The sequence below is a fragment of the Astyanax mexicanus genome, chromosome 5 (assembly GCF_023375975.1).
Source record: "Astyanax mexicanus isolate ESR-SI-001 chromosome 5, AstMex3_surface, whole genome shotgun sequence".
Taxonomy (NCBI): domain Eukaryota; kingdom Metazoa; phylum Chordata; class Actinopteri; order Characiformes; family Acestrorhamphidae; genus Astyanax; species Astyanax mexicanus.
The window spans coordinates 57,912,501-57,934,936 of NC_064412.1; the positions used below are offsets into that span (position 1 = coordinate 57,912,501).

Below are 22,436 nucleotides of genomic sequence, written 5' to 3' on the forward strand. Positions count from 1 at the left end.
TAGTAATATTTATGAAACAAGTGTATTTTAATCATTACTTATTTATACTGGAGCCTAGATCCCAGACGGACAGGTGAGACCAGGCATACCTTCATAATCCACACTGCTGCTAATTTCACAAAACTCTCTCCTCACTCTTTCACTCTTTCACTCACTGACTCGTCGACTAACTTCTCAGGACACGCTCTGCTCTTCTCTCTGGTAATTTAAAAGCCAGCAGGTCTTTCACAGCTCGGCTCTTCCTTTAGTGAAGAAGAAGAATCGCCCTGAGCTACAATTACTGGCTTCTTTAGCTGCAGTTTCTGTTCCTCTTTTCCAAAAGAAGAGATCCCTGTCCTGCTCTCTGTTATTACTGCTAATCTACCCTTTAGCACAACATTTCAATACGGGTTTCACCACTTCCTGTCCCTGGATGTTGGTGAGGAACCAGACTGATCAACCGAAGCACTGCTGGATCACTTACACACTTACAGAAATCAGTACAGATCTTCTCGCTCTGTGAGACTCTGAAGGTTCTGAAGGTTCTGAAGGTTCTGCCCCCGGGGAGATCTGCTCGACTCACACCACAAATTGACAGCTGTTATCAGCATCTGCATATCAAAGACCCGTTCTGCTGAGGATCCCTGCTGTTATTGATCTTTCATTTTGGAGGAAGCTTCTAGCATGTGCTTCTTTTTGATTGATGGTGAAAATATACAGTGTTTAGTTTACACAGAAACAGTCAGAACAGGATTTGATACATGTACGATTGAAAATTCCTCAGGCTGAGATGGGCTGAGGTTGAACGTAAAGCTAAATATCAATATAACAGAGGAAGAGTGTACAGATCTTTCCTCAAAGCTAATGTGATTCCCCCCCCCCCCCCCCCCACCTAAAATAAGGACTAGTTGAAGAGTTTTTAACGGATGACGTTTTGTAAATCCACAAAAAGTCATCTACAGAACCAGAACCCAGATCCAGAACTCGCTTTATCTTGGTGGCTTTAGAGGATATTGATAACAGCTGCTGCTGCAGAAACACCACAGCGGATGGATGGTTTTAAAGACCCTAATATTATGCATTGAAACAGCAGACAAGCATGAAAAAAAACAGGAAGCAGCATCTTCTTTTCATTTCCTCCAAACCTGAGGTATTATCATAATGATAATAAATAACTGCCAAATTGGCAGCTGGTAAATCCATTTACCTTCCTATACCCTGGAAATTGGAAATCAGATCAATTGCAGCGCAGTTTTACCCCAAAGGTTTCTTGGCGCGTTGCGACGGTGGTATTGAGCCTGGACTACCAACCTAAATCCATATTTTATGCATGACTCTCCGATCAAATTATCTAGGTCACGGTCTGAGGTTGTTTTTGAGTGGTTTTCTCCGAGCACACGAAACACAGATTGAATTGAACAAGTTCCAATCAAATCAAGATACACACAAACACACCAGCAGCTGGAGCAGTGGGCACTGCAGACCAGCCTCCGCCCGTCCGGCAGGAGTTCGGACTCTATTACACTTCATAAGACCTTCACATGTGCAGCAGAACCACACAACAACCATCATCTAGAGGGAACCTGTTACCAACACTAACTCACTTTCCTCTCTCAATAAAAATAAAGAATATTTTCAGTGACTAAAGATGTAGGTCTGAAATTGGGGCAACACTTCATTTTAAGATCCATCCATCCATTAATATATTATGAGTTAATATTTATTCATTATATTTTGTGTAAGTATATAATTGGACTGAATATTACTCTGTATTTGCTTTATTGGTTTATATATATATATATATATATATATATATATATATATATATATATATATATATATATATATATATATATATATATATATATATAGTATATACAGTTTGGACACACGTTAACATCCAATGATTTACATTTCCCTACATAGTAAATGAATAGTGAAGTGATCTATCAGATTATGAAGGAACACATAAGGAATCATGTAGTAACTTAAAAACAGTGTTAAACAAACTAAAATACTCTGTGAAGTATTTAGATACTCTTATCTGGGAAGCTGTTTGTTAACTTGCTGTTTCTGAGGCTGGAAACTCTGATGAACCTTCTTTTCCTGATGAGTGCCAGTTTTATCATCATAACATTTTTGATGGTCTTTTTTTGTGACTGCAGTTGAGGGGACATTTAAAGTGCTTGAAATTCTTTAATTCATATTGACTGACCTTCATTTTTCTTAAAGTGATTTTCTTAAAGTATTTTTTCTTTACTTAGTTAAGTAGTTATTGCTTCTCATAATATACTGGCACTGTATCATTGGTCTTGACTCAAGTACTGAAGCTTATTGTTACAGCAATAAAGAATAAATAAATAAACTCCAGTTTTACCACAATGTAAAATGTTTTAAACATGTATCATGAATACCAAGTATAAGTACCAAGTTTATCCTGTAATTAAGTATTGCTCTTCATTAGAATTTTCTTTATTACTGGAACCAGTTTCCGTGCCGCAGTGTGAACAGCAGTAAAGAGCAGCTGAGGGGGGACTGCAGGACTCACCCCGTTGGCTCGGCTCAGGGCCTGGAAGTAGATGCTGTAGCTCTTGGCGGGGGACAGGGGGGCGTTCCAGTAACCATTATAGGTCTTGTTGTCCCCGATGGTGAAGGGCTGCACCACCGCCAGGTTAACTGGGGCGAGTTCAGCCGCGAAGTAATGCGCCGAGTCCAGAACCGAGGCGTTCCTGAAGCTGACCGGAACCGAAAAACACTCGATAACATCCGTCGCCCTCCGAACCTTCTGCTTACGCTCCTCCTGAACCACCACCTGATACACACTGCAGAGAGAACACACAGAACCCGCTATAAAAACCCTGAAATCCAGAGAACATCAGCAAAACATCATCAAAACATCTAGGAAAGGTCTTATTCTCTCAGTGCTGTCCTCATATTTCTTTTATACAGATGTTCATTAAATGTATCACATATTTTAATGGTCCATTAGAGATGGTACATAGATGCTCAACTAATACATAAATGCATGTCTTTTAAACATAAATTCTAAGTTAAAAGAAAAGAAAAAAACTCTACTGAATGGAACTTTAAACTGAATGCTAATCTTACCATTTGATGGTTTAGAATTAAGGTTTAGGTTAAGATTTGGGTTAGAGTTTTAGGGTTAGCCTTAGGTGTAGGTTTACAGTTTGGAATAGGGTTAGATTTAGGGTTTTGGTTAGGATTAGGTTTTAGGGTTGATTAGTGGTTTAAGATTAGGCCTAGGTTAAGGTTTAAGTGTAGGTTTAGGGTAAGATTTAGCACTTAGGTTAACGGTTAGGGTTAGGTTTTAGGGTTGATTGATGGTTTAGGGTTAGGTTTAAGGCTTAAGGTTAGGCTTAGGTTTAGGTTTAGATGTGGGGTTAGGTTTAGGGATAGACTCAAGGTTAAGGTTAAGTTTTATGTTAGGGTTAGGTTTTAGGGTTTATTAATGGTTGAGGTTAGGTTTATTCTGTAGGATTAAAATTAAGTTTAGGGTTAGACTTAAGGTTAAGGTTAAGTTTTGGTTAAGGGTTAAGTTTTAGGTTTGATTAATCATTGAGTTTAGGTGTAGGTTTAGGTTTATGCTTAGATTTTAGGGATGAATACTGTATTATTTTTAACATAGAATAATAATGATCTTACAAAGTTACAAACTAATCAAGAAAAGCAAGAAAAACTTAAAACAAGTAATTGAATAACAGAAGTAAAGTATAGATAGCCTGCATTTCTGCTTAATGTAATGTAATATAGCAAAGTATTTGTACTTAGTTACTTGGTACATCTGGTCAGAACAGAACTTCAGAACATCAGTGAGGAGGAGAAAAGGGGGAGAAGGAATTGGAGGATGAGGAAGAGAAAGAGGAGGAGAAAGATGAGGAGGACGATGCTATCCGGATCCAGCAGAGGGAAATCTCCCCTGCAGTAATTGGGTAAGGGAGAGAGGGGGCAGGGCCGAGGCGGACGGGCTGAAGTTCATGAAAAGACGAGGAGACGCTCTGAGCTCTCAGGACTGATAGAGCTTGTTTGTAATTACGTCTCTCTGTGCCGTGAACGCTCCTCACAATTATGTGCAATTAGTGAAACGCATGTTTCACCGAAAAGACGAGAGCAAATTATTCCAGCCTCTAATTCACTTCTTTCATTCAGGATAATTACCCTGACCACAGAACTCCTCCTGCTCTCTATTTTACTGCTTTAAAAACAGCAGATCACCATTTCAAATGAACGAGAGAGAGAGAGAGAGAGAGAGAGATGGAGAGAGAGAGAGAGATGGATGGAGAGAGAGAGGTAGAGGGAGAGAGAGATGGAGAGAGAGAGGTAGAGGGAAAGAAAGAGAGCGCTTCTGTAATTTTGAGCATTTTTATCTGCAGAAGGTTTAAAATACTGCAGTATTTTTCACATACAGTAAATGCTGAAAATGTACTGTTTTTAAATTTATATTAAGGACACTATAATTTAGTAAATCTGGCTTCATATGTGTAAAATACACATACTGTATACACCATGGTCGGCCAAATTCCATGTTATTATTATTATTATTATTATTATTATTATTATTATTATTACTGCTGTTGTTTTATATTTTCTGTTTTTCAGTCCAATCTTAGGGGAAAAAAAGTCTTTAAAAGAGGCCAAAATGTGTTTTTTTTTCCCTGAATTAAAAAGGTTAAAGAAATATAAAAAAAACAATTAAAACCTGTTTATTTTTTATTATAATAAACACAAAAAAACATTAGTTTTGTTTTTATTAATAAGCTTTAAAGGAAAAACACTGATAAACAGACTAAATCTGTTTGTCTGTAATTTTATTGTACAGTAATGTAATTTTGTGAGGGTGTAGTGTAGTGATGAGGTGTACAGTGTAAAGCTGCTACTGGAGTGTGTGTAGTGTATCTGTGGTTTGATGATGGTGTGTGTGTGTATAGTGTGTGTGTGTGTGTGTGTGTGTGTGTGTGTGTGTGTGGTCTGCTTGGTTGATGCTGTAGACAGAGAGATGCTCTGTTTGCTCCTCCAGAAGCTCCTAAGCCCCCAGAATACAAATGATTCTGATCTGAAAGAGAGCTTTTACCTCACTAACGCTCACCAATATTCACTAACGCTCACTATCATCTCCCTGATCTACAGGACCTGACCTGGTGGATATCATAACTCAGTACACAACCTGAATATAAACACTAATATCAATAAATTCATTGTGAATTATTGTGATGTTCATATTATTTATTTATTTATTTATTTATTTATTTATTTATTTATTTGTTTGTTTGTTTATTTGTCTATTTGTTCATTTATTCAGAAACCTCTGGTTTATCTATTTCTTTTGTTATGCTAAAATGCAAAAACCTTGTATCTTAACTTACACTTATTAACACAATGTGAATCTCACACTTTATTTTATTGACATTTTAAAAGTTGTCGTTTTTTTTCTTCTCCTGTGAACTGGAATCCTGATCAGTGATGTTTCCAGTTTTATTTTACAGTGGATTTACAGACTGGATTCTGCACTGTTATATATATATGTGTGTGAATTGTGATGTCAGAGTTTCAGGTGGTGCTCACCTGACCGGAGCTCCTCTGGACTGGGCCGGTTTCAGGAGGACGGTGATGGTGGTGTCGGTCTCGTTTAGAGGAGATTCAGTCTCGTATTCAGGCATTGAAGGAGCTGCAGACATAAGAGAGTGTTATTAACAGTTATAACATGCTTATAATGTGCCAGTGCATGTGTGTGTGTTTGTGTTTGTGTATTTTTTTGTGTATAATATAATAATAAATAAAGTTGAAAATATAAATAAATGGCATAACAATTGTTTCTTGATTTTCCTACTGTCTCTTCTAAACCTTGTTTACTGATTATTTGTATTTGAGTTTTTATATATTTTTTGTTAGATACTGGCCTCACAGTGTTAAATCCATCCTTTAATTATTAAATAATGATACTCTCTATAACTCTGTCCTGTGTGTTCTGTACAGTACTGCTGGTGTTTCTCTCTGACCTGCGATCTTGGTGGCGATGCGGGTGGTGACGGGGGGGCCGAAGCCCTTGCTGGTGCTGGCCTTCAGGGTGAAGTAGTAGGTGGTTCCGGGATAAAGACCCACGAACAGGTGATGAGTTTCATTCTGCAGCTTAAAAACTCGACCGTGCTGCGAACTCAGATCAGCGCTGGGGTCCAGAGAGCTCAGAGCCTTATAGGTGATCTGAGGAAACAAACATTACAATAAAAAATTTAATTATTAAACTGCTTACAATAATCACAGAGCAAAAATTATACTTCACATTCTGTATATCACAATCTAATTCAACTAAAATAAAATAAACTGTATATTAGAGACAAAATAACTCAATTAAAAAAACAGTTATGTACTATAGTTAACATAAGGGTATGATTAGAGATTTATTATAGTGCAGAACAGGTATGGTATCTCAATCTAACTCAATTATAAGAGAACAAACTGTACTATAGCAAAAATTTAGATCAAGTATTTCAACTCAATTTAAAAAGCTGAACTGTACTATTTAAAAAAAAATAATAGTATGGTATCTCATTATGGCTTATTATAAGAGCAGATACTGTATTCTATATGAAAGTACGGGAACTATATCTCAATTTAACTCAATTTTAAAAAGCAGAACTGTACTATAGTTAAAATAAAGGTATGGCGTTACAGTCTAACTCAATTATATGATCAGAAACTGTATTATATATGAAAGTTTAAGTACTGTTTCTTAATTTAACTCAATTTCAAAACTAACTAATCACAGAGCAAAAACTATAATTTACATTCTATTTGTCACAATCTAACTAAACTAAAATAAAATAGCCTGTATATTAGAGAAAATATCCACACTGTATCACAAAATAACTCAATTAAAGGAGCAGTACTGTACTATAGTTAAAATAAAGGTATGGTATCTTAATCTAACTCAAATATATATATATATATTATCAAAAACTGCACTACAGTAAAATATGGGTACAGGATCACAATCTAACTCAAATAAAAGAGCAGAACTGCAATATAGTGAACGTTTAGGGTACTGTATCTCAATTTAACTCAATTAAAAGAGCAGAAACTCTACTATAATAAAAGAATATGCACTCTATCACAATCTATGATAACAGAAGCTGCCCCCCCCCCCCCCCCCCCCCACACACACACACACAGTCACACACACACACAGCAGCAGTCAGTTTATATCTGAGTGGAGATTGATGTTTGTGTAAATTGATAAGTACAGGGTTTCAGGGCAATCAAAACATTTTAGTGGAGATGTTTCACAGTTCAGATCTCCATTTAGGATTTCAAATCAAACAAATTGACAGCTGGGTGCCGACAGGCCTAAAAGCTTTCCATGCATAGAGGATGACACACACACACTCACAGAGCATGCAGCACACACACACACACACACACACACACACACACACACACACATTATATTGTATTATATTTTACTGGCGACAAGGTCATGGCCACCCAGGGCACATCCATGCTGAAGGAAGAAGTTCCTCCTCACAATATATCATGTTTAAGCATATATGAACTGTATGTTTTTTTATTTATTGTATTTTTAATTTGATTAGTTTATTTTTAATACGTTTTTAAAGTGAATTTGTCTAACGTTGTCACAAGACAGACGAGTGAGAATACAATATAGATAGCCATTTATAGAACAGAGTCCAGGTGTGTGCAATTAGTAGGAGGGAGAACCGGAACGACGATGAGTCACGTGGCGGCATATCCGGAGAAATGAGTGCAGTTATATAATGGAAAATGGTGTTTGTTTCAGGAGCATTAGAGTCCGTGGTGGGCAGCCACACAGTAACAGGACTGACATTAAAATTTGCCCATTATAAACTGTCCAAATACATATATAACATTTTCTTGGATTTTACCCAATTAAAAACCTCTGGAATATAATCAAGAGGAAGATGGATGATCACAAACCATCAAACCACCAAACTGAACTGCTTGAATTTTTACACCAGGAGTAAAGCAGCATAAAGGTATCCAAAAGCAGTGTGTAAGACTGGTGGAGGAGAACATGATGCCAAGATGCATGAAATTAAAACTGTGATTTATTGTGAGTTATTCCACCAAATATTGATTTCTGAACTCTGAACTTTCACTCTTATTTTCTGTAAATAAAAATATAATAGAATTTTTGTCTGTAGTTTAGAGAATAAAACAACAATGTTCATTTTACTTTGGCAGATTGCTATTTTAACGGTGCAGCTACCTGGACGTGTCTGTCTTTCTGTCTGTCTGTCTGTCTGTATGTTGTTCAAATGTTTTCTAAGCATGTCGTCACACCTCACAACTCAACTAACTGTAACTCCATCAGTTCTATAAAACACACCTCAGTCAGAGAGGCTGATTTTGGAGGGTTCTGTTCGAATCAGGTATAGAAACACCTGCCACATTAATGTGATGGACGACCTCTTGACCTCTACCTGTACGTGGCGTCTGCCCGTCTCCTGACCTCGTCTGATGGAGCTCTGACCTCGCCGGCTCCTGAACGCTCCTGAACGCTCCTCCGTGACACAGCTGTTGTGTGAAGCGTTAAACAAATATGATGGAGCTGAACTGGGTCTGAACTCGGCGCTCTCCGCACCTCCCCGCACCACCACAATACTTATTAACGCGTCCATTTCTACCGACTGAATGAAAAGACCGTAGCGACTGAATGGTCATTGGGCAGATCGATAGACCACCCATTACTCTGTCATAAGCTCCCACTTAACTCCCATTACCCCCCGAGAAAATGCCCACGCCGGAGCCGCCGGCGCTGCAGAGAGACGGCAGAATGCAGAGGTAGAAATGAAGTGATTTCTTTTAGCACCCCTCCAGCCTCTCTCTCTCTCTCTCTCTCTCTCTCTCTCTCTGAGTGTAGGCACGTGGCAGTCGCTTCAGCCTGAAGCCCAGCTGAACCGCAGGGCCCGGGTTTAATTGAGCAGAGTCCGAATGAAAAGGGTCAATTTTCCTTTCAGTGTGTGGAGAGGTTTCTCAGTTATTCAACACAGTGAAAGAGTGAGAGAGAGAGAGAAAGAGTGGACAGAAAGGACCCCAATTTAATGATCTATATACGAGCCATCAATTGTGCACCGTGCAGCTCAATTTAGGGGCATGTCAGTGTGTCTTTGCTATCATAACGATGGGAAAAGTACAGCTTGTGCTGCTCAAAATGAAGTGCAAAAAGCATTTACTAATTTTCCGGATTAGTCATGGCTGTGGTTCTGAAATCATTTTGGGCGAATTGTGAAATAAACCAATCAGAGTGTCTCTTGCTCATCATTACCTTTAAGAGTCAAGTGAGCACTGACTTTGGCGGATTGCTACTTTAACAGTGCAGCTACCTGTTGATGTTTATTTATACAGGGAGACACCAGGTGGCAGTCATTTACATTACCGTTGGCATTGACCTCCATTGTCAAATTATTGTATTAAAATACTATGTGGGTATGTTTGTCTATCTATCCATTAATCAAATCATACATCCGTCTGTACATCCATCCATCAATCCATTCATCCATTCATCCATCCATCCATCGATCCATCAATACATCCACCAATCCATTTATTCTTCATCAATAGGTCTTTCCATCCATCCGTTCATCCATCTTATATTGGCAGAAATTGATAAATAGGTTGCACCATATTTGTTTTTTTTTTTTCATTCTTTTCATCCAAATCTTCCACATTAAATTCTGCACACTTGTTTTCATGTAGAAAATCAACATTTTGAAATAAAAGTGGGCCCACAAAAAGATTGATTCTTCTCATCTTTATTTTATTCTCTTTTTCTTTAAATGTTTGCTTTTTTATCAGTATTATTACTGTATATCTTGTGTAGATGAAGTTCTTGACCTGAATCTGAATAAATGGTGAGAGTCTGAGGCCTAGTTGACAATAAGTGGACTACCCTGTTTTTAAAGCAGCGAGTGAATTTGGAGCAATAATCAATGTTTAAATAGCTGCCGGCCCACAGGGAGACGAGGGGGAGCTGAGAGAGATAGAAAGATGGAAACAGAGCTGAGAAAGAGAGAAAAAAGAGAGTGAGAGAGAGAGAGATGTAAGATGAGTGAGGAGGAGACTGAATAAGTAAGCAGGAGACAGAGGAGTCCTTTCACAAAAGAGCCTCCAGTCAAACACTTTCTCTCGCTCTCAGACTCTTGCGCAGAAACACCACACAGCATTTGCATCCAAATGAAAGATTTGAGGATCTGGCAACCACCAATCTCCCACAGCCCCAGTAGACCAGTCACAAAGCAATGAGACGGATCCGAGCAGAGTCCCATACGGACTTTCAACCCCCGAGATTTTGAAAGTGCGGCGGGAGCCGAGCGTTTCTCCACCGGCGGAACCGACGGCATCTGCTTCCCACACCCATTACATCCTGCCTTCAAATGCTAATGCGGAGCGCCGCGCCGCGCTGGAGGAGGAATATACGGCAGGGCTGCGTTTGGAGTGGCCTCCTCCCGAGACTCGGAGTCTGTAAACAAGCCGGCCGAGACGGAGATGAGACGCGAAGATTTGCATCCGGCACCTCGGGAGTGATTTTACAGCTTTTACGGTGCCAAAAGCAGTAAGAGCCGGATTCCTCCATCACTTCTCCGTCACTTCGGGGCGCTGGAGTCCGGCTCGCCGTGTGGACCGTGTGCAGATGAAGCAGGTGCTCTCCTGCATTTTTACATTTTTAAAACCTGCAAAACACCTGATATAACCAAAAGCACTTCACACCAATAATCCTCCACTCAGCCTCACTCAGAACCGAACGCTCTGGAACCAGACTCGCCACACAATCATGATAAACAGTAAATAAAAACAGGGTTTTTCACATTAGAGCTGCCGCCTGAACTCTGGTGCCCTTCACAGCTTTTTGAGGGGTCAGCTCCAGTACCTGACCTTCAGGAGAATAGGAAAAAAAACATTGCTAAAAAAGAGAGGGATGAGTTTATTCCTCTCCTCTATCAAATATCACTGCCTTTCTCACCCTATTATTATTAGGATGTAGAATCTTACATTAATACACACAATATGAGCATCAGACATCACAATATCCTATCCACAGTCACTTGACACAATTTTCATTTAATTTAATTCAGTTCAATGCAAAGTCCTTTTAATTTATTGAGCATTTTTTTATCAAAGAAATTTCATTACAAAGCCAGTTGACTGAGATCTAAGGTCCAGGTCTGAGCTTACTTTAAACAACCCAAAGGAAGAAGAAGAAGAAGAAGAACTTTAAAAGAATAAGGATAAATAATAAAGAAGAAACACTGAGAGCAACCAAGACCAAGACCCTCATGGTCGACATCAAACATCACAACACATATCGACACCCCTTTAGTCTGCACTCGAATACTATGAAGATTATGTATATATAAACAGTGTTTAATCAACAATTCCACAATGCTTGAGCTGAAAGCAGCATTAGGCGTAGTTATGGTAATACATATGTTTTGCTCATGGGCTTCCCCAACAATCAAAATGCAAAAATCCAATGCACTGACATGAAATTTCACTAGAGCTCACTCTCAATGCTCGATTTCTGGACAAGCTGGGAAACAATTTTTTTCGTGTTGTTTTAATTGAACAGAAACCAGCATTGTAGTATATATGTAGAGCTGATATTCTCCATTAGCCATATTAGAATTACTTTAATATTAATCTACAGTTTTGACTGGTACTTCGTATTTTATTTTGGAGCTTTAATGGAGCTTGGTTTATTCATCACCAGCTGTAAAGAACAAACACCAGATTAATAGTGAACAGTAAAAGCTTGCTTGCTTGTTTGCTGGTTGTGATGAACATTAAAGAAATCAGAGGTTCATCTTCTCTTTTAATTATAAAGCTAATTCCTGTCTTTGCTTGTCTGCTTCCTGCATGTATCTGCTAATTAAAGCAAGCTACCCCGTGATGTTTATCCGCCTCGAACACGACCATCAATCACATCAGCGTATAAAACACCTGAGAAACGTCTCGCCTTCAGGACCGGGAGAATCGGGGTATCAGGTTTGTTTCTGACAGTCTGCGTCAGTCTGCGGTTAAACAGCGACTCCGTTCCCTGCGTTTATCTTAATTGCTTGGCTTTAATAGCGGCTGTTTACTTCGGAGGATGTCAGGTCCTGAAAAGAGCAGCGAGACGAGGAGACAGGACGCTCTCTGTAAACAAAGCCGGTGTTTTGACTCTCCGCAGAGCGGGCGTGTCTCAGGCGTTCGGCGACTGAGGTGACGGGAAAGATCACGCCATTAAAACTCGTCTACAAAAGACCTCACAAATTAAACCAAACACAAGATCAGGGGAGAAACGTGTGGCAATGGACTCACGCTATTTCTAGTTTTAGTACAGAGAGGCGGGTTTTTAACCTGTGTGCTTCAACCCCAGAGAAATATATAACATATGTACCATTGCTTTACATTGCTGTAAAATAAGTATCTCATTTTTTATTGATTTTTAGTTTTCTACATAATTTGAACACAACTCTGGACCCTTATTTTGTATCAAAATCTCTTGATGAATAGACCAATAGAATATCTCCTAAATGACCTGAAATAAACTCCTTTTATATTGAGATCCATCAAAAGTTAAGAAGGTATCTCTCCTTTAAAGTTGCTGTTTTTGGAGAAGCATGTTTTTCATCGGAGAGCAACAATAAACAGTTCAACAAATGCAAAGATAGAGTTAAAGAAAGATCAGAGTCAGAGAATAATAGAGTCAGAGAAAGATAATCTGATAAAGAAAGAGTCAGAGAAAAATAGAGATTGAGAGTGAAAGCCAGAGAATGATAGAAACAGAGAAAGAAAGATAGAGTCGGAAAAATGAGATAGAGAAAGAGTCAGAGAAAGATAGAGTCAGTGCAAGATAGATAGAGTCAAAGAATGATAGAGTTTAAGAAATAGTCTGCAAAAGATAGAGAACAGATAGTTATAGAAAGATAGAATCAGAGAAATATAAAGTCTGAGAGAAATAAAGTGAGAGAAAGATAGATAGAGTCAGAAAATGATCGAGTCAGAGATAGATAGAGTCAGAGAAGGAGGAGAACAGGCAGAGACCCCTGTTTATCAACACTTAACCTAAACAGAAATTCTCCCTGTTGATTAAAACAGAGAAACGAGTGCAGCTTTTCTTCCTCTCCTTCTTCTCCTCCTCCTCCCCTTTGCTTTTCTTTCACATTACTCCCTTTATTTTGTCAGCAAGGCAATTAACTTGTGAAAAGCCTCAATGACTCGGGAGTGGGAGGCGGTTTTGTAAAGAGAGAGAAAGAAAGAAAAAGTTGATCAAAAGAGGAGATTCTCATGCAGGACACATCAGAGTCGCACTCACACACTGATCCCTCTGCATACTGTGTGAGTGTAAGTGTGTGTGAGTGTGTATAAGTGTGTGTAAGTGTGTGTAAGTGTGTGTGAGTGTGTATAAGTGTGTGTAAGTGTGTATAAGTGTGTGTGCTCGTGACTCTCTAGTAAACGGCTGTGAGAAAAGCCCGGATCGATGTTTTAGGTGATGTTTTAATACTGTTAAACCTTGATATGATGTGAAGATTTAATACAAACATTTTAAAAAATAAAGTTGCAACACACCAGCTACTAATTTCTGTATGTCTTTTGTTTTTCCGTTCCTTTCTTTCCGTTTTCAGTTTCTGTCTGTTGCAGTTTTGTTGTTGATCCTGTCTCCGCCCTAGCCCCGCCTTAGTTATTAGTGTTGACACCTTGTGTCTTGTTTGTAACTCCGCCCCCTAGTTTCCTCTCCCGGGTGTCCCTTGTCTATGCCTGTGTTAAACACCCATGTGTTCCTTTGTTCTCTAAACTGTTAGACAATGCCTGTATGTTTTTTTTTTTATCATTGTTTGTTGAACTGTTGACCTGCTGTGTTTCTTCTACAGGAAATATGCACAATATAAAATTTTAAGTTTGGTATCTTGGGCTCCTCCTCCAAGCAGAAAGTTAAGTTTCACTGCACTGACATTACATTTCTGTATGAGCTCACTCTCATTGTGGGACACATGCATTTCTGGACAAGCTGGGAAACCAAAAAGAAAGTGCATTTAAATTAAATTAAACAGACATACATGCTGCAGTGTATTTAATTTAGAGCTGATATTCTCCATATTAGTCACTGGAACATCCCAATGATTGTTGGTCTATGTGTGAAATATGCTATGAAGGTGGCAGTATGGTTATAAAGTGCAGAATGTATATGACAGATATAGAAGAGATGTAAACAAAGCTGTATTCACACAGTATCTGCCCTGGCTCAAGGAGAGTATTTTATCTTTAAAGAGCAGTGCATTTAATATAAAATCATCTTAAAAACAGCTAAGAAGCCTAGGCTGTTTAGGGGTTTTAGTACCATCGTCTTTATCGCTACTGTCCTTTTCTCTCCTTTAATAATCCCTGCATCCACCTCTCCCTTCATCTCGCCCTCTATTCTATTAAAGCATTGTCCCAGCTCTAATTTTCCTGCATCTCTAATAGAAGCAAAGAGAAGAGAAGCATCCGGATCCCTTCCATAATTCTATTGGACGCCTCTAATTAAAATCAAAGAAGGCTATTACAGCAATTATCTCACCAAATGGGGCGGCATTGTGTCGACTCAATACATTTGGTAAATTCTGCCAGACCTCTTATCGCAAAGATGGCACACGACTAACAACGTCATACCTGGAGACAAAAGCTGAGGACAATGCCTCACCCCTGCCTCCCCCTGCCTCCTCCTACCCCCCCTCCTGCCTCACCATATCAACCCTTTCTCTATGTCTTTAAACCTCCTTTTAAAAACATGCATTAGAGTGAAAAATTGAGTAGATGTCTCTTATTTGTGTAGAAACAAGAAGGTGATGTCAGCAAATAGATTAATAAGTGATTCAGAGGAACTCAGGCCTGGCCAGAAAAGACTCCAGAATGTTGAGATGGGAAACAGTCGCTTTATAAGGTCAGTCAGATGTTTTAGGTGATGTATTTATACTGTTAAACACTGATGTGGAGATTTAACATAATAACGTTCAATCAATCACACAGGTCAACAGCTATTGATTTCTTCAGTAAAAGCTGTTATATAATAAAATAAATACAGAGCAGTGGACAAAAGACTCATAAACACACCAGTGTTCACCAAAAACATAATCACACCAGTGTTCACTATCCTCATAATCACACCACAGACTCATAAACACACCAACGTTCACCAGCCTAATAATCATACCAGTATTCACTATCATCAAAATCACACCAGTGTTCACCATACTTTAAACATACCAGTGAACAAAAGACTCATAAACACACCAAAGTTCACCACCTTCTTAATTAAACAAGTGTTCACTATCCTCATCTTCACACCAAGTGTTCACCACACTCTTTATCACACCAGTGCTCACCATCCTTGGTGACCTTTATTGTAAAGGATCTGTCTACAATCAAATAGAATTTTAAGTAAATGTTAGAAACACGGCACAGCTTATTTATTTATTTATTTGTTTGTTCGTTTTGTTTTCTTATTACTTGGATTTGATGTTGTACTAAAAGTGATATATTCTTTTAACAGATCATCTTGCTTGAAGTAAGGAACCACAGGCAGTTCAGTGAGAGAGGAAATGTTTAGAAGAAATATTTCTGCCAGTGATAAAACACAGAACACCAGTTTCTGTAGTTAAAGTGGTTTAAGAAGAACATTTGCAAGGTTTTGATCTTCTGGATGAGTTTTATTCTCATGCTGTAAAAACACTGAGCAGCTTTAGAGAAGATCAGTGTGTGACATCTGTCAGCATCTTCTGTCAGTATAGAAGATTTACAGCGAACAGGCGTCACTACAGACCTGAAATGAAGTGTTTAAAACACCAAACCCTGCATTCAGCTCTTACCTCATACAGAGTGATGATACCGTTGGTCTCGTTGGGAGCTTTCCACTGCATGAAGATCTTCTCCTCATACGGACCCGTCTGAATCGACTCCATCGGAACAGGACCCGGAACTGAAACACACACATATCATTTCAGCATCATCATTGCAATGTTGACACTACAGGATGTTCACAAGACATTTACCTGAACTATTCTCATTGTTCATGACTTTATCTACCAGAGATTATAGATATGTGTCACGATATTTTGTCACAGAAAAACAAAATATCACAATATCAGTTTCTCCAATTTTGTGCAGCTCTAATAGACAAACATATAAACAGATGAATTAACAGACAGACAGACAGATAAACAGACAGATAGACAAAAGGTTAAACATACAGACATACCGATATATAATAACTGATAATTGATAAGGTATAATTGATACGTTATAACTGAACTGATAAGTGATAACCGAAAACAAATGACTAATAACTAAAAACTTATAAATAATAACTAATAACTGATAACTAATAATGAATAACTGATAACTAATAATGAATAACTGATAACTGATACCTAATAACTAAAACTGATAACTAACAAATAAAAACAGATAACTAATAACTGATAATTGATATCTAAAAAAAACAATATCTGATAACTGATAATTGATAAGTGAATAGTGCTAACTGATAATTAAAAACTGATAACTAATAACTATAAACTGATAATTGATCAGTGATCAGTGACCGCTCTGTATTCTTTATTGTGCACTCTACAGGTGAGCTGGTGGCTGGACTGGATGAGGAGTGATACAGCAGGGAGTGATTACTTCATCATCAGTTAGAGCACTCTCACAACAAATGCCTCACTCTCAGCTCAAACAGCCCGAAGACTTCTATTAATATAAAGAGTGTTTTTAGTAAAGCGTGACGTGAGCTGAGTGTGTTGCTGGGCAGAAGGTAAAGTGAGGAGAGCAGACAGACAGCGGCGGAATGATCTGTGAAACTCTGTCAGACACACCTCAGCTGCAGCGCGAGAGAACGAGAGAGAGACAGAGAGAGAGAGAGAGAGAGAGTGAGAGAGAGAGGGAGAGAGAGAGAGAATTAGAGAGAACGAGAGAGAGACAGAGAGAGAGAGAGAGAGAGAGTGAGAGAGAGAGGGAGAGAGAGAGAGAATTAGAGAGAGAGAGAGAGAGAGAGAGGGAGAGAGAGCGCAAGAGTGTGAATTGTAACAGCTTTTCTCGAGACTCAGCGCAGAAAGGCGATAACAAGTGCTACGACTACAACTGCATCTGTGCGCGTGAGTTTGTTAGTGCACGCGAGTGTGTGTTTCTCCCTGCGCGAGAGCGTGCGTGCTGTGTGAGTGTGTGTGTGTGTGTGTGTCTGCGCGAGTGTGTGTTTGCACACTTTGGCACTTCAGTAGCTGTCTCAGTGTGTGTTCTGGGTTTAATACAGTTAACACCCTCACGGCTGCTTCAGGGTGTCAGACAGTAATAAAGCTCACATTAACTCTGCATGCAGGAGGATCTGATCTGCTGACTTCAAACAGAGCTTTCTGAATAACATCTGCTTCAGACAAGCTTCGGGATTGGCTGTCCAGGAGGAGGCGGAGCCATGTGATTATATAGAAATGCTGACAGATATTTCAGTCTGGGCTGAATTCACTATGTCATTATACATCATCTCACTGTCCTGAATCATCACTAGTCTATTTAGGGTTCTTCACTAAAGATAATGATTCTAAATAGAATGAAAACATCCACATTATAAAGAAAAACATATGGAATTATTTATAGTAAACAAAAAAATACATAAAACAAACCAGAATATGTTTTATATTTTAATTTTACATTCTCTCTTTTCATTATTTTTGTTCTAATATTTTTTATGTCTTCTCATGTTTACCTAGCTATGTGCTTTCTTGCACATGGCTCTGTGTTCTCCTTGTCTCTGCCCATGCCTTCAGTGCTCCCACTTGTGTAATTTGTGGCTCCACCCCCTCATTACCTGTCCCCGGGTATTTCCAGTTTCCTGTCTACTTTGTCTAATTCCGTGTATATATATAAAGCCCCTTCTTTTGTTTTAATGTTCCCTTGTCGGTTCTTGTGCATTTTACATCTGTTTAGGTTACTAGTCTCTTGTTTTTCTTGTTCTGGTTTATTTCTTGTTTAGTTTGTTTGTTTGTTTATCTGCTTTCGTGTTTAATTGGTTTCTTTTTTGTTAAAATTACTTGCATTAGCATCCACCTCCACATCTCCCTGTGCAAACCTGACCAAAAAAAGTGCTTAATTCATTTATTTCGTACTAAAGGATATTAAGCAGAACTCACAATACTCACAATACACTTTTGAAATAACTTAACTTAGGCCAACAAAAACAAAGTTAAGAGTTAATATTTGGAGTTTTATACATATAAGATGAATTATCTGAAATAAAGGTTTCTACTCTGTTTTTCTTCAAAGCTCAGCTGTAGCTCAGTGTTTGAGGGTCCGGTATGGTGGTCTCGTCTCAGCAGAGAGTTGGGTCTCGTCTCTGACTCCACTGTTGGCGATGACACACTAATTAGCCCTTTTCCTCACAGTCAGAGCAAACAGAGCTAATGACTTCACTAAACGGCCATTTAGTCCAACTTAGCAGCCTTAGTGCTGCTGTTTGCGTAGCGCTAAGTCGTGGCTAATTGGGAGGGCAGATTAAAAAGATGAGCATGGCAGGTCTGTAATGGGTCTGACAGTGGAGACCCCCTCAGGCAATCATGGATTAGCTGCTAGCAGCTTTAGCTAGCTCCTTTGTGAGGGAAGGGAATTAAGGTATCTTTCCATTAGCCATTGTTCACGCAAGTTTGCATGCTAATTTAAGTGTGTGTGTGTGTGTGTGTGTGTGTTGAAGTATTATAATACAGTTAAATTCAGTCAGTCATTCACTGTAATAAAGGAAAGATACATTGTAACACTGTAAATGTAACGGGTTGGAGGCAGGATAAAAGTGCATGTGGAGTTTATTCTTAGAAATTTAATAAAACAAACAAAGAATCAAACACTAAGACTAAAGAAACAAAGACTATAAAACAAAGGTCCAACGAAAAGACAAAAAACAAGAAAAAAATAACAAAAAAAGAGACTAGAGGAAATAATGATCTAATAATAAATAGATAAATTGATTAGTATAATGTAATGTTTGGGCCTGCAGTCAGGCAAAAAGATGACCCACATGTGGTTAGTAATAATATTTTATCATATTTTCACATTTTTTAAATATTTGTATATTTAATGCAACTGATCTCTAAGGTGAAAGTAAATTAAAGTTTTCCAATTAATTTGATAATAATAATAATAATAATAATAATAATAATAATAATAATAATAATGTACATTAAGTCTCCTTGAATCCTTGGAACAGAGATAATAGGTGGTATTGAGTACAATTATCTAACTATCAAAAAAAATCAAATACAGAAACATTAAAAAGTAAAAAATATATATTATTATTATTATTATTATTATTATTATTATTATTATTATTATTATTATTATTATTATTATTATTAAATTTATCATATAAGCTGTGATCCAGTGCCAAGAATCTGTGTGTGTGTGTGTATAGTGTGTGTGTGTGTGTGTGTGTGTGTGTGTTTGTGTGTGTGTGTAGTGTGTGTGTGTGTGTGTGTGTGTGTGTGTGTGTGTATAGTGTGTGTGTGTGTGTGTGTGTGTGTGTCAGTGATATGTCATGGTTACACACTAATCAGAAACTCATTAGTTTTCTACACGAAGCCTTTCTGATTGACACAACTCATTATATTAAACATTATTATTCTCTATTCTTTCTTTCTGTTCTGTTCATTCCGACCCGTCCAATCAGGAGCCTCAGTTTAATAACATCTCTCTCTCTTTCTTTAACTTCAGAAAGACCCTCCGGGTGAAAGTTTGAGTTTACGGCAGACCTCTGAGGTTGTGGGTATTACGGTAACCTCGTGCACAGCAGAGTCTCACGCTTCACACGTAAAGGTTCAATTAGCAGGGTAAGAGCACAGTTCTGCTCTAAATATTACAATGTACACAACATTATGGGAGACATACCAGAGTTCAAAAGAGGACAAATTGTTGGTGCACGTCTTGCTGGAGCATCTGTGACCAAGACAGCAAGTCTTTGTGATGCATCAAGAGCCACGGTATCCAGGGTAATGTCAGCATACCACCAAGAAGCACCAACCACATCCAACAGGATTAACTGTGGACGCTGTAAGAGGAAGCTGTCTGAAAGGGATGTTCGGGTGCTAACCCGGATTGTATCCAAAAAACATAAAACCACGGCTGATCAAATCACGCAGAATTCAATGTGCACCTCAACTCTCCTGTTTCCACCAGAACTGTCCGTCACCACAATCAATTATTGTGCTCTAAAACCAGTGTTTCACTTTCATTCTCCAAACCCTGTATGTGTTGGTGTCTTGGTGTTGTTGTTGTTGTTGTTGTCGTTGTTGTTTACCTAATAAGGTAAGAGCTGCTGCTCGGCCCTCATGCTAATCACGCTCTGCTGCAATTATCCCGTATAAGGTAACACACAGAGAGATGATAGGCTCTGCTTTACAAATGAAATGTTGCAGATGTCCGTCAATTTAGCCTCACAAAGGCCTGCAATTATGGGTTTTCATATGCAAAAAGATGAAAAAGAGGAAAAAAAGAGAAGAGAAGAGGAGAGATGTTGAATAAGCAGGAGAGAAGCGATCCATATCAAACCCAACTCCCCGGCGCCAGATAAAGACCGGCGCAAAAAAACAAAAAGTAAAAAAGAATGTTTTGTATAAACTGGCGTGATGTGCTCTAATCTCATAAGCCTAAGCCCTGCCTCTGTTCTCAGCCTTTTATTGCGCTCTGTTTAAAAACAGGCAGAAAGAAATTAATTGTAAATGGATGCGGAGCGCTTTCACGTTACCCTCCGGGAAATTCACGAATTAAGCGCCGCTCACGAATCCGCCGCGATCTGGAAAACTGTGTTTCTGCTTTCTGTTCTTTTCTGCGGCTTCCTTTCTGAGGCAATAACGCAGCCGGCGATGAGATTTCCTCTTAACTAAAACACATCAGATGTTTTAGAGGAGAAGAAAAGAGAAGATTAGATGATGAAAAGATCTTTCATCAGTTCAGTGTATGAAGCTCCATATAGCTGCATTTATTTGTTTCTTTGTTCATTTATTTGTTTGTTTGTTTGTTCAGCAATAGCGGAGTAAGTTTTAAGTCAGGGTTTAAATTAAAATGTGGTTTATGAATGAAAAACACTAATATTGCCACAAAAGTGATTTTAGGAAAATAAAAATTTGAACAATGAACAAAATCTGCATCCCACCCTTATTAACAGTTAATAACTATGTGACAATCATGTTATAAATCATTAATAATCAATAATAATTTAGAAATAGAAGAACAGCTGTGAAATTTTGCTCTACAAACACAAACTCATGGTTTAGATAAAGCTCAGATGATGCTGCTGCTGTTTTATAATCGTCCTGTGGGATCTCCATCAGCTTTAGTACAGATCTGTCAATATTAAAGATTCTTATGTTCTTAGTTCATTATTATTTGTTTTATCATTTCTTATCATTTTACTTTACTTTTACTATTATTATCTTTTTTCTTCATTTTATATTTTATAAATTCTTTACTTTTTATGTGTATTTTTATGGTCTTTTTAGAATTTCCTATTTTCTTTTCTTTTTCACATATTTTATTTATCTATATTTATTGTAGGTTTAATAACTGTATTTCTTTTACTAATTATTTTGCCTATTTTATCCCTTTTAAACTGTAAATTCTCGGCAGCACTGTAAATGAGGGTTACCCTCAATATAATCCAAAGTGAAAATAATGGTTGACTGATTGATTGATTGATTGATTGATTGATTGATTGATTAATTAATTAATAATTTCCACTGCAATAATACCTAATATTTGTGTTGGGTTTTGGATGCAGTGATGGTGTTTATTTGCAGGCTGGTTATTAATACATAACTTCTCTTTCACATTAAATCAGATCACTTTTCACTAACGGCTGAATGGAGTAACCAGGGAGCTGAATTAAAATTAATTTATGATCAAAACCCGAAACCCCCCTCGGCTCGACTGAATAATGAATAATCTCACTGTTTCACTGATTCAGATTGTCAGGACTGTTTATGTAACCAATTCATCAACTAAATATTTCACTTTTCATCAGTTTAATCAGTTTAATCTCTTCCCTCTGCTTTTCCCCCACAGATCTCTACAGATATCAGCAGTTATCTAATTATATTTACACATATTGTACAGTTTATTGCACATACTGTATTTTATAATACACTATATACACCAAAACTTTGTATATATAATTCAATTATTTTGCAAAAGAAAATATAACAAAAAACAAACAAACAAAAACAGATCAGTGTCTCAGTCAGGCATTAAATCTAGTTGTAGTATTTTATATTTTTGTCTTCTGCATTTAAAATCCTGCACAGTCCAACACTAGGATTAATCCCTGTCTGAGAGACTGACCCTGAATCTTAATTGTAAAAGATTAAAGTTAATCAGTCATTTTGGAGCATTGCTATTGGTCCGTTCATCAT

At 37.9% G+C, this 22,436-nt stretch overlaps 1 protein-coding gene across 12 annotated transcripts in view; it reads right to left on the reverse strand.

Annotated features, from left to right (window-relative positions):
* Window positions 1-22,436, reverse strand: part of ptprt (protein tyrosine phosphatase receptor type T) — a 248,900-nt gene that overhangs the window by 104,589 nt on the left and 121,875 nt on the right. For all 12 annotated transcript variants that reach the window (XM_049479917.1, XM_049479923.1, XM_049479919.1 and 9 more), the window contains exons 9-12: window positions 15,858-15,967; window positions 5,994-6,195; window positions 5,560-5,662; window positions 2,528-2,801 (exon numbers count right to left, since the gene is read on the reverse strand). In XM_049479917.1, coding sequence (XP_049335874.1) covers window positions 2,528-2,801; window positions 5,560-5,662; window positions 5,994-6,195; window positions 15,858-15,967 — 689 coding nt within the window. The remainder of the gene's footprint in view (window positions 1-2,527; window positions 2,802-5,559; window positions 5,663-5,993; window positions 6,196-15,857; window positions 15,968-22,436) is intronic.